Raw genomic sequence first — 17977 nt, 5'->3', positions numbered from 1 at the left:
TACCAGAAATAATGATAGCAACAAAGCATTATCAGCATACTAGTTGCAATGCGAACTAAAATGGCTCACCTCTCATTTTTCAGTAAAATCGATAACCAAAAATAAGCTTTTTTTTTTTGTGAGGAAGATTAGCCCTGAGCTAACATCCATTGCCAATCCTCCTCTTTTTGCTGAGGAAGACTGGCCCTGGGCTAACATCCATGCCCATCTTCCTCTACTTTATATAAGACGCCACCACAGCATGGCTTGACAAGCAGTGTGTTGATCCGGCCCGGGATCCAAACCCTCGAACCCCGGGCCACCAAAGCAGAGCGCCACCGGGCTGGCCCCAGAATAAGCTTTTTTTATTTTAATAAAATTCACTTCTGTCAGTTAAAATACATAACAGCTTTACGGAACAATTTGAGCAACAAAATAAATAATGATAGAAAAATATAATAACTCAAAAGAAAAACAAATATCCATGAGTCCATGCTGATATAAATGAATAACTGAGTATATAAACAAATGGGGAGAAGGCACAACTCTTCCTTACAGAAAGATCTCAATTAATAAATGTAGATGGAATGAAGGAAATACAAAATTATCATTAGGTAAACACCACATTAATTACTGTTGCAGGCAAACTCCACCAATAGATACTAAAATCAGTTGGTAAAAGTTTGAGGAGTATCTCCCCCAAGGTATTTATCAATTACAAAGGGAAAAATGGTAACCCTATAGTGGAGAAACCCAGCAGACACTACCTCAACTAAATGATCAAGGTTAACATCCCCAGTAATACAACATGGTGATATCATACATTGCCTGGTATGATGTACTAGAAGGACATAACATCCCTTCCATGGCATTTTTGCCAAAAATGCATAATCTCAATCAAATCACAAGAAAACATCAGACAAACTCCAAGTGACAGACAAGCTACAAAATAAATGACCAGTACTCTTCAAAAGTGTCAAGGTCATGAAAGACTGAGAACTATCACAGATTAGAAGAGACTAAGGAAACACAACAACAAAAATGCAATGTGGCTCAACAGAATGAGAAGACAAGCCACAGACTGGGAGAAAACATTTGCAGAAGACATATCTGATAAAGGACTGTTAATTCAAAATATGCAAAAAAACCTTAGAACTCAACAATAAGAAAACAACCAATCTGATTAAAAAATTGGCAAAAGACCTGAACAGATACGTCCACAAAGAAGATATGTAGATGGCAAATAAGCAAATGAAAAGATGCTCATCACACGTCATCAGTGAAACGCAAATTAAAACAACAACATACCACCACACACCTATTAGAATGGCAAAAATCCAGAACACTGACAAAACCAAGTGCTGGCAATAATGTGTAGCAATAGGAACCCTCATTCATTGCTCATGGGAAAGAAAAATAGTATGGCCACTTTGGAAGACAGGTTGGCAGTTTCTTATAAAACTAAACATACACTTACCATACGATCCAGTAATTGTGCTCTTTGGTATTTACCCAAAGGAGTTGAAAATCTATGTCCCCATAAAAACCTGCACATGAATGTTTATGGAAGCTTTATTTATAATTGCCAAAACTTAGAAGCAACCAAGATATCTTTCAGTAGGTGAATAGATACATAAACTGTGGCACATCCAGACAATGAAATATTATTCAGCACTAAAAAGAAATGAACTATCAAGCCATTAAAAGACATGAAGGAAACTTAAATGCATATTACTAAGTGGAAGAAGCCAATCTGTAAAGGCTACATGCTATATGATTCCAACTATATGATATTCCGGAAGGGCAAAACTATGGAGACAGTAAAAAGATCAGTGGTTGCCAGGGGTTGAGGGGAGGGAGGGATGAATAGGCAAAGCAGAGAGGATTTTTAAAGCAGTGAAACTATTCTTTTGTGTGTGTGTGTGAGGAAGATCAGCTCTGAGCTAACATCTGCCAATCCTCCTCTTTTTTTGCTGAGGAAGACTGGCCCTGGGCTAACATCCATGCCCATCTTCCTCCACTTTATACGGGACGCCGCCACAGCATGGCTTGACAAGCGGTGCATCCGTGCGTGCCCAGGATCTGAACCGGCAAACCCCAGGCCGCTGCAGCTGAGCGAGCGCACTTAACCGCTTGCGCCACCGAGCCGGCCTGAAAGTATTCTTTATGATACTATAATGATGGATACAAGTCATTATACATTTATCCAAACCCATACAACACCAAGAGTAAACCCTAACATAAACGACGGAGTTTAGATGATGATGATGTGTCAACGTAGGTTCGATTGTAACAAATGTACCACTCCGGTGTGGGATGTTATTAGTGGAGGAGGCTGTGTTTGCGTGGGGGCAGTAGGAATAAGGGAACTCCATATTTTCTGCTCGATTTTGCTGTGAACCTAAAATTGCCCTTAAAAATTAAACTCTGTTTTTAAAAATCTCAATGTGGGATCCCAGATAGTATCCCCTAGAACAGGAAAAGGACATTCGGGGAAAAACGTGTTAACTTCCTGGATTTGATAACTATACTATGATTATGTAAGTTGTTAACATTAGGGGAAGCTGAGTGAAGGATATATGCGAACTCTGTACTGTTTTTTGCAATAAAGTCTAAAGTCATATCAAAACAAAAAGTTTTAAAAATTACAGCCATAATTTCAGTTTAAACAAACAAAATAACTAAAACTCTCATTTCTTCATAGGACTCTTGTTGTCCATGCAGTATATTACAAGGCATTATTTTATAAATGAGACCAGCTATAACAAAGTCCTTCTGGCATTTAAGTAACTACATGTTAATAATAATATTATTAGTAATGTAGTTAATAGTAAGTGCTATGCATTGTTCTAGTTACTTTATGAGTATTAACTCATTTAACCCTCAGAATCACTCTATGATCTAATTACTATAACTTCCATTTGATAGGTGAAAAAACTGAGTATCGAAAGTCACTTAATTAGTGATAGAGTTAGGATTTCAGCTTCAGAATCCAGGAACTCAACCAAAATCCTATACTGCTTCTCAAAAACAAAAGGGGTAGTAGTAGCAGCAACAGCAGCAAAAACAATGATGATGATGATGGTAATAACAGTAATAATAAACCAGCAAAATTCATTAAAGATAGCCCTTGCATGAGATCTTTTGACCTACAGCAAATTTCACTCTACAGTAGGGTATTGTAATAGGTAAGTGCCAGTGTTTTTCATAATTGCTATGGGGAGAAATGCTAATTTGAGAGTTTAATGGTTGAGGGTAAAAAGTTACCTTCTGTTTCTCTCTATAATCTTCTCCTTCAAACTTGTACAAACTTTGTTCAGTGTCCATTCTAAAATTTCTCAGAGAAGACTCTCCCATTTTCTGCAAGCGTTCATTCATCTCTGCAGTCTAAAGGTGAATGCATTGAAATTAGAAAATTATCACTGAATTATCTATAAAAATCTGTGGATTCTCTATAAAAGTCTGGTTTTCACATGAAATATACAATCTGTTAACTTACAAGGTAAGAATACAACACTAATATCAAATTTGAATATAAATTTAACTTGTTCCAAGTATTTTAAATACTTAAATACTTAAAGTATTTAACCTTTCTTTAAAAATTTTTATCACTGAAGATGTAGCCATATTATAATTTCTATTGCATAATTTAATGGGACAAATAGCTAATGCTAAAATAAAGGCAAACTTAGATTAAGCAACACATTTTGCATACTAATATGAAACATAGTAACACAAGATTGCTCAAAATTCAAGATATGACCTCAGATACATGAAAAGGTGCTCAATATCACTAAATTATCAGGGAAATGCAAATCAAAACCACAATGAGATATCACTTCACACCTGGTAGAATGGCTATTCTCAAAAAGAAAAGAAATAACAAATGTTGGTGACGATGTGAAGAAAAGGGAACCTTGTATGTAAATTCTCACTATATAGCAACTACGGAAAATGTATGGAGGTTCCTCAAAAAATTAAAAATAGAACTACCATATGATCCAGCAATTCCACTTCTGGGTATTTATCTGAAGGAAACAAAGACACTAACCCAAAAAGATATCTGCACCCAAAGGTTCATTATAGCATTATTTACAATAGCCAAGACATGGAAAGAACCTAAGTGTCCATCAGTGGATGAATGGACAAATAAAACATGGTGTATATGTACACAATGGAATATTATTCAGCCATAAAAAAGAAACCCTGCCATTTTCAACAACATGAATGGACCTTACGGTATTAGTCTAAGTGAAATATGTCAGACAGTGAAAGACAAATACCATACAATCTCACTGATATATGGAATCTAAAAAAAAAAAAAAACTGAACTCATAGATACAGAGAATAGATTGGTGGTTGCCAGAGGTGGGGGATTGGGGGTTCAGTTATAAAATAAATAAGTCCTGGGAATGTAATGCAAAAAAATTATATATATATATAGATATATATATAGAGAGAGATAGATAGATAGATAGATATATCTCAGAACAAAAAATGGTCTGAAAAGTAAATTCAACCAATTTACAGGAAATATAGTAAATAAATGAACATGGTAAAATACACCATGGGGATGGAATCAGCAAAATCCAGACCATGAGCAACTCAAAAGGCAAACAACCCAGTTTCTTCACCAGATAAACTACAAGGGAAATAATACATAAATGGAGGGAGAACTAACAAATCAAAAAAGATACAGATGACATATCAACTAATGGCAATGTGTGGACCTTAAGTGCTTTCTGATTCAAAAAAAAAAGAAAACTGTTTCAAAAAAAAAGGTATAGCTACTTATGAGACAACTGGAAGTTTGAACACTAACTGGATACTTGATGTTATTAAAGAATTATTGGGGTTTTTGAGGTGGGACAATGCTATAATGATTATGTTTTTTGTTGTTTTTTTGTGTGTGTGAGGAAGATCAGCCCTGAGCTAGCATCCATGCCAATCCTCCTCTTTTTGCCGAGGAAGACTGGCCCTGGGCTAACATCTGTGCCCACCTTCCTCCACTTTATGTGGGATGCGACCACATCACGGCCTGAACAAGCAGTGCATCGGTGCGCGCCCGGGATCCGAACCCAGGCCGCCAGCAGCAGAGCGTGCACACTTAACCGCTACGCCACAGGGCCAGCCCCATAATGATTATGTTTTTAAAAAGAGTTCTTATATTTTAGAAACACATAGTGAAACATTTACAGCTGAAATGATATGTCTGAAATTTGCTTCAAAATAATCCAAAAGGAGGGAAGATGAATTGGGGGTATGAATGAGGCAGGACTAGTTGATGGTTGTTGCAAATGGGTGATAAGTACATGGGGGTTCATTACACTAGTTTATCTACTTTTGCTTATGTTTGAAATTACCCATAATAGTTTGTGAAAAAAGGTAAATTCAACACAAAATTGCAATATTCTGAAACAGCTTATTATACTTAAAAAATAATGCTTCAATATTTCATGAAATGTTCATAAAAGATCTTCAGTTAACACAATGTATCAACAGACAATTTCTAATCCAGTGGGAAAAAAGTCATAAAAATGCGGTCCTGATACACGTAATTGAACACAAAATTTATTTGGCTTTTAAGTAAATACCAACATTATTTTCAATAAACATGAGGTATAAGGTCACTCAATTTAAACTCTGGTTCTTAGTCTTTCTCATCAAAAATTAAACTAAAAAAAACTAAATTACCCCTGGATATAAATCTACAAATTCTTAGACCATGAGTCATTTGAAACACGCAGTTTGAAACATGCATTTGAAATAACACACATACAATAAGCATGCTGAAGTATGTTGATTTTAAAGCAATCCATCATGAAAGCAAAATGCCATTGTAACTAACCTTCTTTTCCCCTCTTTCCAGAAGAGTTGTAATGTCTTCATCTGTCAGCTCACTTTCTTTAGAAGCAAAAACATGTGTGGCCCCATGACGTATCATTTGCAACATTTCCTCTTTTGCTAGCTTATTAGACTGTTGGTCAATGAGTCTTCCTAATAATAAAAATAAAATTTGTATACTCAATTATATTCCAGAGAAGCTATCAGTGCACTTTCTTTAGAAGCAAAAACCTGTGTGGCCCCATGACGTATCATTTGCAACATTTCCTCTTTTGCTAGCTTGTTAGCCTGTTGGTCAATGAGTCTTCCTAATAATAAAAATAAAAGTTCTATATTCAATTATATTTCAGAGAAAGCATAGCATAATATTTCTAATCAGACACTACTACATTTAACCATAAGTAAAGCTTTATAAGATACAGAAAATTAGTGAGCTTTAAAGTTATTTTTTCAATGAACAATTCTACAAGTTTTTCTTCTACCATACCTTCTATTTCAATATGAATTTCCTTCTGTAAAATTCAGTTAAAACTCAAAAAGACAGAAACATTTTTTCATGTTGAAACTTCATTTTTCAGATCCAATTTCTCTGTATGGAAAGGTGCCCTCTAATAACATGCTTTAAAAATTTTTAAACTAGACATTTTATCTGCTAAATAATATCAGGTACTTCAAAAGACATGCCATTGACATTCAACTATAAGCTAGTGATGTTCAACTTTCTATTCCATATATTGAATGCAAGGCTTTAAATTAGGAACATCTAAATTAACATTTTTTTTAACTAACTTTTTTCTCTCACTAAGTTTGCAAATTTTTTTGGTCAACTTTCATTAAAAGTAATCTCCTTTGAAGAAAATTGCACGTATTTTTGCAAAAAAAACCCATCTAATTAAGTTTATACATATAAATACCTTGTTGTATAACAATTGAGTCGAGTCTCAGTTTAATCTCAGCTCTTTCTACAATCCTTTCTTCAACAGTGTTGTCAGTGATGAGACGGAACACACGTACTGGCTTCTTCTGACCAATACGATGTGCTCGATCCTAGTAGAAAGAATCCTAATATAAGATATTGGGTATTCTGGATAAAATGTATAATATAGCCACCATATACTATAAAATTCTGAAAATAAAATTAGTTCCTGATATCTCTAGACTTGCCACTTTTGAAAGGAGGATGATGAATATTAGGAATATCTAGAGACCCTTAGGAACAAAGAAATCTGCAAACATTCTACCATACCATTAATAGAAAACTTCCAGAAAGACAACAGGCAAAGCTCCTTTAAGATGAGAGCTAGATGGAACTGAACACTTCTGGGTTAAATTACTAAATAACTTTAAGCCACTAAATACAAGCATCTTCCACACTAGCAAGGAGTTTTGGAAGTGACGGGCAAAGTAGTTAACAAGGATTGCTATGGTGGCAAGAGTCAGCTTTATCTCATCATGAAGCAGGTCTTTCTGCTTATTGAGGCAATTCAGGGATCTGTAGCAGAGGGTCATAAAAATTAATGGAATATTAATATCCTTACTATATAGTGGTCTAGAATTGGTCCTATTGTTTATAGCTGATAGAGGTGACAGATGGCAAGTTCTGATAATATAAAAACAGCTTGGGGAGTGTTTTTAAAAAACAGAAGCTGCTAGGGCAAATAGGTGAAGGGAGGAGCGTAGTTGAGAAAAAAAAATCAAAGAAACGGGGTTCAAAACAGCCCTTGTACTACATATAAAAACACTAGAGCCCAGTAACAGTTTTAACACAGCAGGGCCGGCCCCGTGGCTTGGTGGTTAAGTGAGCGCGCTCCACTGCTGGCGACCCGGGTTCGGATCCCGGGCTCGCACCGACGCGCTGCTTCTCTGGCCATGCTGAGGCCGCGTCCCACATACAGCAGCTAGAAGGATGTGCAGCTATGACACACAACTATCTACTGGGGCTTTGGGGGGAAAAAATAAATAAATAAAATCTTTAAAAAAAAAAAAAAACAGTTTTAACACAGCATATCGAAAAAGAACACAACACCCCTACACATTGAAATTTCAAAATCAAATCAGTAAATCATGGAGCTGGCCCGGCGGCATAGTGGTTAAATTCACACGCTCTAAATTCACACGCTCTGCTTCAGTGGCCTGGGGTTTGCAGGTTTGGATCCCAGGCATAGACCTACACTCCGCTCATCAAGCCATGCTGTGGTGGCATCCCACATAGAAAATAGAGAAAGATAGGCACACATGTTAGCTCAGGGGCCAATCTTCCTCAGCAAAAAGAGGAAGATTGGCAATGGATGTTAGCTCAGGGCCAGTCTTCCTCACCATAAAAAAAAAAAGGTCAGTAAATCGTGAAACATCAGCTATACTCCAACACTTTTAAGGAAATGAAGTGTTATCATCAACAGATTTTCCAGTTCAGTAACACTGTTACTTACTGGGGCTTACTCCTACTTAGTCATATCAAACAAGGAGTTTGGTACTCTGCTAAAGTAATAATAATTATGCCAAAGCATGTTGATTTAAAAATGTCCCAATGGTCAATATTTTTACAATTCTCTATTATAAAAGAAAAGGAAGGACTTCTAAGCTATGCCTCATTGGCATATGACTTTAGTTGCTCTCAAAGACTGTCAATTGTCTCATAACTCCTTGGGATTTTGAATGCACAGCTATTTTGCATCTTTTTACTTCTGAAATTATATTTCTTTATCTTAAAATGTGAGTCACACTGACAGAAGTTGCAGCTCTAATTCAGTAAATGACACCATGATGAAAGGTAAGAAAATTGGCTCTCTGATTTTTTTTTTTTAAAAAAAAGGATAGAATAGTTTTTGATGGTGTCCTTAGGTAATAAATATTTTTCTGGAATATATTCCTTTGTTATCTTTTTACCTTCTCATCGCAATTGTTTTATTACAAAAGTTAAAATCCGACCTCTTCCAATTTCAGTGCTAAGGATTTTAATATATTTAGTTGTTAAGCAGAACTTTATAACCCTTTTCATTAAAACACATGTATGTGTCCTCTCAATATTCAGGATTGGGGAAAAACGACATTTCTGTTTCATGATAAAAGCCAAAATCAAGATACAAATGCTATAGTTGGATTTGGGGTGTGTTTGTTTGTTTTAATTTCCTTTGTTTTTGCAAGTAGCACAGCAACTTTGTTTTCCAGGATAATCTATTTTAACATATACAAAACCTCTCAAAAAATTGTTGTTACCCTTTCATCATAAATTACCTTTGTGCTATATAAATAACAATAGTATTCTGAGTTAAGATAAATTTCTGGCACCATTAAAGATTACTAACCATAGCTTGTAGATCAACCTGTGGATTCCAGTCTGAATCATATAGTATTACCACATCAGCACTTGCCAGGTTAATTCCGAGACCTCCAGCCCTTGTACTCAGCATAAAGATGAATTTGCTACTATTCGGAACATTAAAGGCCTCTATTGCTTCCTTTTTTTTTTTTAATTGACACAGGAGATGGAAGAAAAAGAGAGAAAAATCAAATTACCAGAGTACTTAAGAAAGAAATAAACATTTTTAACATGCATACTCAAAATCCCACTTTATAATACTCTTCAATCTTCAAAAATATTTAAGCATCTATCTATATACTATACTGTGTGAATTGCTGTAGAAAGTATATTACATAAAGTTCCTACTCTTTAGAAGCTTACATCAATAGAGACAAACTTAGAACAATCACATAGATAAATTCAACTAAGCAAGTAGTAGATCATTTAAATTATTTTAAAACAATAATAGTAAAAATGTTTTAATTGAGTGAGAGCTGAAATTTACCTAGGGGGTAAAATGTCAGATATCTCAATTTCATTCCCATTATTTTATAAAGGATTAATAAAGAAGGTACAGTTTAGAAGACCAATCAAAAGAGAAAAAGGTTTAGAAATGGGAATGAAAGCAACAGATAAAGGGGAAAGTAAGTAGACTTATTTCCGTATGGTGAAAAAGGAGCAAACGGAAGTAATAAGGAATATCAGGAAGGTAATCCAGGGATATTTAGTAAAGCGTCTTAAAAATTAATGGGATGTTAATATCCTTACTATATAAAGATCTCATACAAATTAATTAAAAAAAAAATTAAGACCCCCCCCCAATAGAAAAATGAGCAAAAACAAGAACAGACGATCCACAGAAGAACAAATACGAATGGCTAATAAACACAAGAATAATGTTCAATCTCACTAGTAATCAAATAAATGCAAATTAAAACAACATAATACCATTTTTTGAAGATTAAAAAAAATGATAATACTCAATGTTGACGAGGGGGCGGTGAGACGGGCACTCTCATACATTGCTGCTGGGAGTGTAAATTGGTACAACCTTTCTGGAAAGCAATTTGGCAATATGCATCAAGAGTCTTAAAAATGTTCATACCCTCTGACCCAGTAATTCCACTTCTAGGAATTTAGCCTAAGGAAATAATCAGAAATGTGCACAAAGATTTATGTATAAGGACTTGCACTTTAGCATTATTTATAATAGTGAAAAACTGGAAACAACCTAAATGATCAACAATAAGGGGATAAATTATTTATAGTATGTCCATAGGATGAAATATTACACTAAAATTATTTTTACAATGATTTTTTTTTTACTGACATAGGAAAGTACAACATAATGTTGAATAAAAAGTATGAGGATATGGAACTTTATATATACTGTATATAGCATAATATAAATTACTTATATATATTATATATACATAAAATATTGGCCAGAAAGACTTTTCTTTATTTTCCAAATTTCCTTCTGCAATCACATATTAATTTTATAATCACAAAATACAGGAAGTTATATTTTTAATGAATGGAATGGCATGGTCAAAAGTTGCCGGCAGAAAAGGTGACTCACTGCCACAGTCCATATAGAGGGGACAGTATAGAAAGCAGCATAGTGTAGTGAGAGGCAATTTGGTGTAGAGGAAATAGCAAAAACCTGGACGTGAATAATAACTCTACCATTTATCACATATGTGGTTCTGAGCAAGCATTTAACCTCTCTGAGACACAGTTTCAAGTGGAGAAAATTACACCAATACTTTACTGGGCTGCTGGGAGAATTCAATTGGAACTGTAAGTTGCCCAGCTTATAATAGTTGCTTGACAAATATTAGTTCCTTTCCCTATAAACGTAAGGAGGCCAATTAAGTAAAGGTTACAGGAACTGAGTCAGAGGATGACCAGAGACTTAGCTAGCTGAATTTAGCTGTAGCAATGGAGAAAGGGCAAATCTGAGAGCTACTGAGAAAGAATTGTTTATTAACAGCTAGCAAACAATTAGAGTAAGGAATCAAATGTGGTCTTCCCCTTCTTATTGTGAAAACAAATGAAATGATTGTGTGGACAACAACATAACGGCATTTCCAAAACAAAAAAATGAACAGCTCTGACTTTACTGTATCTAAAGTCAATACATGTAATTCCAAGTCTCTGAAGGGAAAACGTTATTTGAAATTTTAAGAAACCAGAAGAATTTGGGAATAATTAGGTAAAGTCCACATTGTTCATGAGCAGAGAGATTAGTCAGAAATGCAAATAGGCTATTTGAGGTCAGACAGCCTACTCTTCTCCCTCAGTATCATCTTTATTCCAGGAAGAAAGGCAATCTTGAATGGTACTATAATGGTCTATGCTTACTATGGATTTGGAGAAACCTATTCTCAGGAATATATCAGCAATAGCCCAATAAAGCTTCAGGTTACCATTTCAGAGAGAGTAAAATACTACGGATCAGGGAACAATGTAAGCTTTGAAACACCCCCACATTTGTAAATGTTACTGCAACTATTTCCCCACAGTGAGTAGCAGGAAACCCTTAATGCCTGCTGTCGACACTATCCTATGCTATAGCCAGGCTTCAACAAGGAGGTGTGCAAGGGACAGAATGCCCACTGCAGCTGTGGAAGGAGAGGGACAGGGGCTGAGAGTCTTTGTAGCCTGAGAAGGGGCCCTAAAGCTGAGAGATAAAAAGGCCTGTGTGCAATTTCATGACATGGGATATATACTGCAATACAGTTTAAAATGCAATATATACTGTACTACACAGTTTAGAAACTGCATTCATACCTACTATATCCAATGATCATTGTATTGTCAGAAAAAAGAAGCCTAGGTATTAATATTACCCTTATAATACAGTTAAAGATACTGAGGCTCAGAGAATTAAATGGCTTGCATACACTACAAAGTGGTGGAGTTGGTGCTAAAATTCAAGTCTTCTGAAACCAAGTTCAATGCATTTTCCACTATACCATGGAATCACGATCTTTGCCCAGAGCATGAGTATAGACTTAAAACAGAGGCCAAAGACAGAGCCTGAAGGATCACAGAAAAGAGAAGATAAATTAGCAAAGCCCTCCCCGAAAAAAGTGCTTTAAAGGATTTAAAATACATTAGACCCATGACATTTGTGAGGGATAATCTAAAGATCTGTAAGAATTTCCAAATTTGAGAAAGATACTGGGTGCTAGGCTTCCATGTTAACTAAGCAACTCACTCCTGCACACCAATCTTTTACTACTCTAAGATCCAAATGCATGACAAGCACCCATACCTATGTTGTCCCATTTCAGTTTTACAAAATCTCTGTAAGACTGAGATTATTCCTTTTACAAATTACTATGTTTCATGAGTCTTTAGAGTTGCTCATAAACTGGAAAATCTGAACTGTTAAACTCCACAAATGGCGAGGGTCTACTGTAGGAGGCAAATCAAGAAAATGACATAGAATCAGAGGTCAAAGACTAAGCTTAGAAACAGTAATCAAAAGGTCAGAGATAGCAGTGGTTAGAGGAGGTAAGGATACAATGGCGTAGTGTCTTTAGATAAGTGAAGATGTCGTTAAAGACCCTGGAAAGGACGATTTGTAAAGAGTCAGGGTAATGGAAGCCAAACTGAAGATCTCAGAGAGAGAGAGAGAGAGGTGGCAGTGAAAAATTCAATGAACCTAGCTAAAGAAAAGGCCAAAATTCAAAACTACCTAATGATGAAAAACATGGCTTAATTGAACTCTTATTTCTGAAGTCTTATTTTATTTTCTCTTCCTCACCTCTCTTTCTTCGTGTGGGGTTTGTCCATCCAGTCGACAATACTCATAACCACGCCACATACAATAATCCTCCAAAATATCCAGCAAGCGAGTCATCTGGCTAAAAATGAGAACCCTTGAACCTAAAACATTTCACAAAAAAAAAGCAAGTTATTCAACTTGTGTAAAACCAACATGAAAGTTATAAAAATAAAAGTAAACATCATATGCAATATAAATCTACAGCACATGAACACTCCACTAAACACACACAGACCTTCAAGGGATACATACAGAATTATGCATTTGTTGAGTTATGCATTTTTAAGGCCTTCAAAATCCTCCACACGTATTGAGATGATTTAAAGTCTGCCTTTACTCCGTCCTGAGAATGAGTGATGGGTCCACACAGTCTTTCACTGGACTACCACAATAGTTTCCCAACTAGTCTCCTCTTTCCAGTCTCTCATCTTCAGTAGATCCCTCATGCTGCTTCCAAGGTTCTCTTCCTAACATACAAGTCTGATCATGTCACTCTCCATGGCCTAATCTTCTATGACTGCCCCTCTACCTTCAAAATAGTCTAAACTTCTTAAAGCATAGTTTAAAAGGCCTTTTGTAATTTGGCCCCAACCATCTTCCCAGATTCATCAACTGCCACTCTACCCCAAATACCATAAGCTCTGCATTCCCTTCTTTCACACCTCTGTTTCATTGCCCTGGAAAACCCTTCCCTTCCTTTTTCCCATGGTTTACTTCCATACATTCTCCAGTGCTCACCTCAAATGTCATCTCTGTGACAACTTCCCCAACTCCCAGTTTCTCAATATATCACAGCACTTATCACAATGAAATGCAACTATTCCTCCTCACTATACCATGAGCTTCTGCAAGGCAAAGTCTGTTGTCTTCTACATCTTTGTATACCCAGCCCATACGACAATTCCTGGCAAATAGTAAGTACTCAACAATGTTTGCTGAAGGAGTGAGTGAATGAATGATGAGTGATTATGCAAAATGTTATTCATACACAAGTCATTAATATTAAGCTATTTCATATTAATTTAAATATTTGTAACTTACCCTGTTCTTTGAGTTTGGCCAATAGTTTATCAAGAACTACCATTTTACCACTGTTACTGACAATGTGCTCATCAGTGGTATAAGGTGGACCAGGCTCAGCACCATCAAACAGGTAAGGATGATTACAACACTTTCGAAGCTGCATCAGAATGTTTAAAAGTCGCATCTTGTCCATTTTGCCAGCAGAGTTTAAAACATCAATATCTTTCATCAGGATTTTTGTATACCTAAAGTTTTAAACTATAATTAATCATCAATTATTAGAAAGGTTTAATGTCATCAAGAAACGTCCCTTTGGTTATCACCTTGGATTCCCATTTAAAGATAAACAACAAGATTTGATTTGAGCCTAAATCTGATCAGTAAAACCAAGAAACTAGTGAATATTTGAATATCTTAACTTGTATGCCGCCTATAAACCTGTTTCCTCCTGCCTTATCATTACTAAAAATTGCCATCAGCTAATAACTAGTCAGATAATTATATCTGATAATTATTCAATAACTACAATATTTGCCAAAAGTTGACATCCAACTTTCACTTGTATGTGCTTAAAACAATCGCAATCTCTTATACATGTCTTCATAGATCATTTTTTTCTGCTTCTATAAACATTTTCTATTATCTTTTCTAGACGTTCACCCAGGCAAAAATAGACCTATGTATCCACCTGGACAGTAATAATACTTAATTATAATAATAGCCAACTTGTACTGAGTGCAAGTGCCAGGTATCATATCAAGGGCTTTATATGTGTCATCTTGTTAAATCTTCACAACTCTGAGATATGTACTAGTGTCACCCCCATTTTACACATGGAAATTAAGGCAGCTCAGAGAAGTGAAACAACTTACTCAGGGCCACAGAAAGGACAAAGGCCAGGGTTTGATCTTATATCTGAGTCCAAAGAATATACTCTTCACCACTATCCTAAACTGGCTTCAATAGTCAAGAAATCATTATATGTTATGTGATCTAATTTTATTTATATAAGCAATGTTTTTGCTTCTCTTAGCAGCAATATTACATTATTAACATGTCTAATTTACGATTCCTTGTGACTCCCCTTGTCAATTTCCTGCTTTGCTTGTATTTATCAAACCATTCCAGCTTCTGCTTTTGTAATATCTACAATCACTGATATGTTTTCATTCATCTGATTGTTACTCGTTATTATTATAGTTATTACTATTTTCAATGATGGAAAAAGCAAGAATAACAAATGTGCCAGTGACAGTAACCCCTTTAATTCTCGTAAGCTAAGTATTATTATCCCCATTTTACAGAAGGGAAACTGAGGTTATATAACTTGCCCAAGATAAATAGCTGTTAAGAGGCAAAGCACAGGATTCAAACACAGGTCTACAGACTCCAAGGCCCATGCTCTTTCCCAAAGGTTAAATAAAATACTCATCAATTTTCTATTAAAATATTTGAACTACTTAACTTGCCATTTAAACATAAAATGTAATTTTTGAACTAATGGCACAACTGAACCATTACAAAGCTAATTTTTTAATAAATTCCTATACATAAATAAATTCTAATGGAAATAAAATAGCTCACCATTCTCGTTGCATTTTACTCAGTCCCAAGTAAATCTTTATTTCTTTTTTAGGAGGCAGGCTCTTCTCTACATCAGTTTTTATACGACGTAACAAAAATGGTTTTAAAACCTAAAAAGTGATAGTTTTTACAAAAGTTTATAAAACATTTAATATCATAAACTATATATTTCAATGACAACACCCTAATGTGAAATTTACTTCCCACTGCATAATCTGAAAAACACTACCAACATCAGTTGCCAACTTTATTGGTAAAAAAGAACCAAGTAATGGCCACCTAGAAAATCAGAATAGGGGACCTAAATTAGACATTCATAATTTGATGGCACAAAATACATTAAAAATAAAGACAACATGATTATTGATTATTGAATAAGCATGGAAGAGCATTTTGTGCATGTGTGTGTGTGTGTGAGGAAGATCAGCCCTGAGCTAACATCTGCCAAACCTCCTCTTTTTGCTGAGGAAGACTGGCCCTGGGCTAACATCCGTGCCCATCTTCCTCCACTTTATATGAGATGCTGCTACAGCATGGCTTGACAAGCGGTTCACTGGTGCACACCCGGGATCTGAATCTGTGAACCCCAGGTTGCCGAAGCGGAACACACGCACCTAACTACTACACAACCGGGCAGGCCTCAAGAGCATTTTTTTTTAAATCTGCTGTCACATAAGTTTTTTTAAACCTTCGAGGAAATATGAAGTCAGAGTATGGATCAGAGAGTTTCTAAAAGTGAAATAAAAATGCAGGACACTTCAAAATGGTTAAATATATGAATGAGGATAAAATCGTTCAATGTTAAGGAAGATATGGATGAACAGAGAAAAAAGATGAAATAATCAGTGTATACCTGGAAGACAGATTCTATCACAAGAAAATAGCAGTGCTACCATCCATAGAGAATCTGCAATGTGCCAGACAGTGCACTATGAACTTTACTTAGCGTACTGAAGCCTTAGGATAAATCTTTGAGGGAAATGTGATTATTTCAATTTTAGAAACACCACCAAAGTCACTTTGCTAGTAAGCGGTAGAAGCAAAATTCAAACCCAGATCAAGCTGATTCTAAAATCAGCTCAGCCCCTGATTTGCTTTTGTGAGTCTGGGCAAGTTCCTTAACCTTTCCAAGCTTGTTTCCCCATTCATTCATCAAAAAAAAAAAAAATATGATATATGTATACGCCAAGCATTTCTAAACACAGATAATGACACCTATTTCCAAGGCTGCTGTAACAATTTGTAGTAGTACATGTGTAGAGCTTAACCACAAGCTGTTATTATTATAGATCTATGGGCGATAAGGAAAAGGGAAAAGTAAAAGACAATTTCTAGTCTCTGGTTCGGGCCTCTTAAGCTTGTCTAAGAGAGATTTTTAAGAGTTTAAACTGCCTGTGAGACATGTAGGCAGAAAGACTCAGAAGGCAGTGGGATATGTAAGTCTAGAGCTAGAAGAGAAATATGGAGAGAGAAATTTGGAAGTTAGAAGTATATAGGTGATAGCTGAAACCATGGAAGTGGATCCCCAGAGAAAGTCTGTATGAAAAAGAAAGTCCAAGACAAAGCCATACAAAACGCTAAACTTTCAGGGACAAACAGAGAAAGAAAAGTACATAAAAGGGGACTGATAGGAGTAGCCAAAGTGGTAAGAGAATATCCATTCCATACCCAGAAATCAAACAAGAAAGAGTGTCAAGGAGGAGGAGTGGTTAGCAGTGCTACATAGTCCAGAGAATCCAAGATACTGACCAGAAAGTGTACCCTGAATTCAGCAACTGGAAAATCATTGAGGACCTTGCAAAATAAGCTTCAGTTGTGTGGAATGGATAGAAGCCAGTGGTCAATGGATTCAAGAGTGAATAGAAAATTAGGCAGTGGCTATGGAGAGGATAAATCACTCTTTCAAGAAGCTTAGCTATCAAGGGAAGAAACCAGAATCACAGCTAGAGAGGGACAGTGTTGAGGGAGTACTGTTTTGTACATCAGTGAGGGTGGGTGGCTATGGGTGGGGGTTTGGATTTGATAAGGGAGGTGTTTGAGATGTTGAGGGAGAAGAGCCAATATGGAGGGAGAGGTAGAAAATTCAGTCAATAAAAAGGATAAATCATGGGGAAACATCCATAAAGAAATAGGAAGAGATGAGATCCAGGGTTCACATTGAAAGAATTAGCCACCGACCAGAGACAGAATACCTCTTCCCCTCAGGCAGAAGGTAACACAGATGCAGATACCTGTGGAAGATGGATAGCCTTGAAGGAGTTCCTACCTAATGACTTCTGACTTCTCTTTGAGAAGGGAATGATACTTACCTGCTGAGAGAGAAATAGGGTGGGGGATACTTGGGATAGAAGTCTTGAGGAGATTGAGACAGGTCTGAAATAGCTGTTATAGGAAATGGGAAAGAATGCTGTACAAGGCCATATTGAAGGATCACCAGCATCATCAAA

The 17977-nt window shown here is 35.9% G+C and overlaps 1 protein-coding gene across 9 annotated transcripts in view; it reads right to left on the bottom strand.

The window, feature by feature from the left end:
• SMARCA1 (SNF2 related chromatin remodeling ATPase 1) overlaps positions 1-17977 on the bottom strand; it is a 69360-nt gene that overhangs the window by 33261 nt on the left and 18122 nt on the right. For 6 of the 9 annotated variants that reach the window (XM_087426822.1, XM_014792806.2, XM_004437309.3 and 3 more), the window contains exons 10-17: positions 15531-15640; positions 13965-14191; positions 12903-13024; positions 10230-10265; positions 9129-9281; positions 6738-6870; positions 5828-5976; positions 3247-3366 (exon numbers count right to left, since the gene is read on the bottom strand). In XM_087426822.1, the coding sequence (XP_087282948.1) occupies positions 3247-3366; positions 5828-5976; positions 6738-6870; positions 9129-9281; positions 10230-10265; positions 12903-13024; positions 13965-14191; positions 15531-15640 (1050 nt within the window). The remainder of the gene's footprint in view (positions 1-3246; positions 3367-5827; positions 5977-6737; positions 6871-9128; positions 9282-10229; positions 10266-12902; positions 13025-13964; positions 14192-15530; positions 15641-17977) is intronic. The other 3 variants (XM_087426823.1, XM_087426824.1, XM_004437310.3) reach the window with 1 other exon arrangement.

Source organism: Ceratotherium simum, chromosome X (assembly GCF_057802395.1).
Source record: "Ceratotherium simum simum isolate JZ-2026a chromosome X, ASM5780239v1, whole genome shotgun sequence".
Lineage (NCBI taxonomy): Eukaryota > Metazoa > Chordata > Mammalia > Perissodactyla > Rhinocerotidae > Ceratotherium > Ceratotherium simum.
This window is presented reverse-complemented; position numbering and strand designations above follow the sequence as displayed.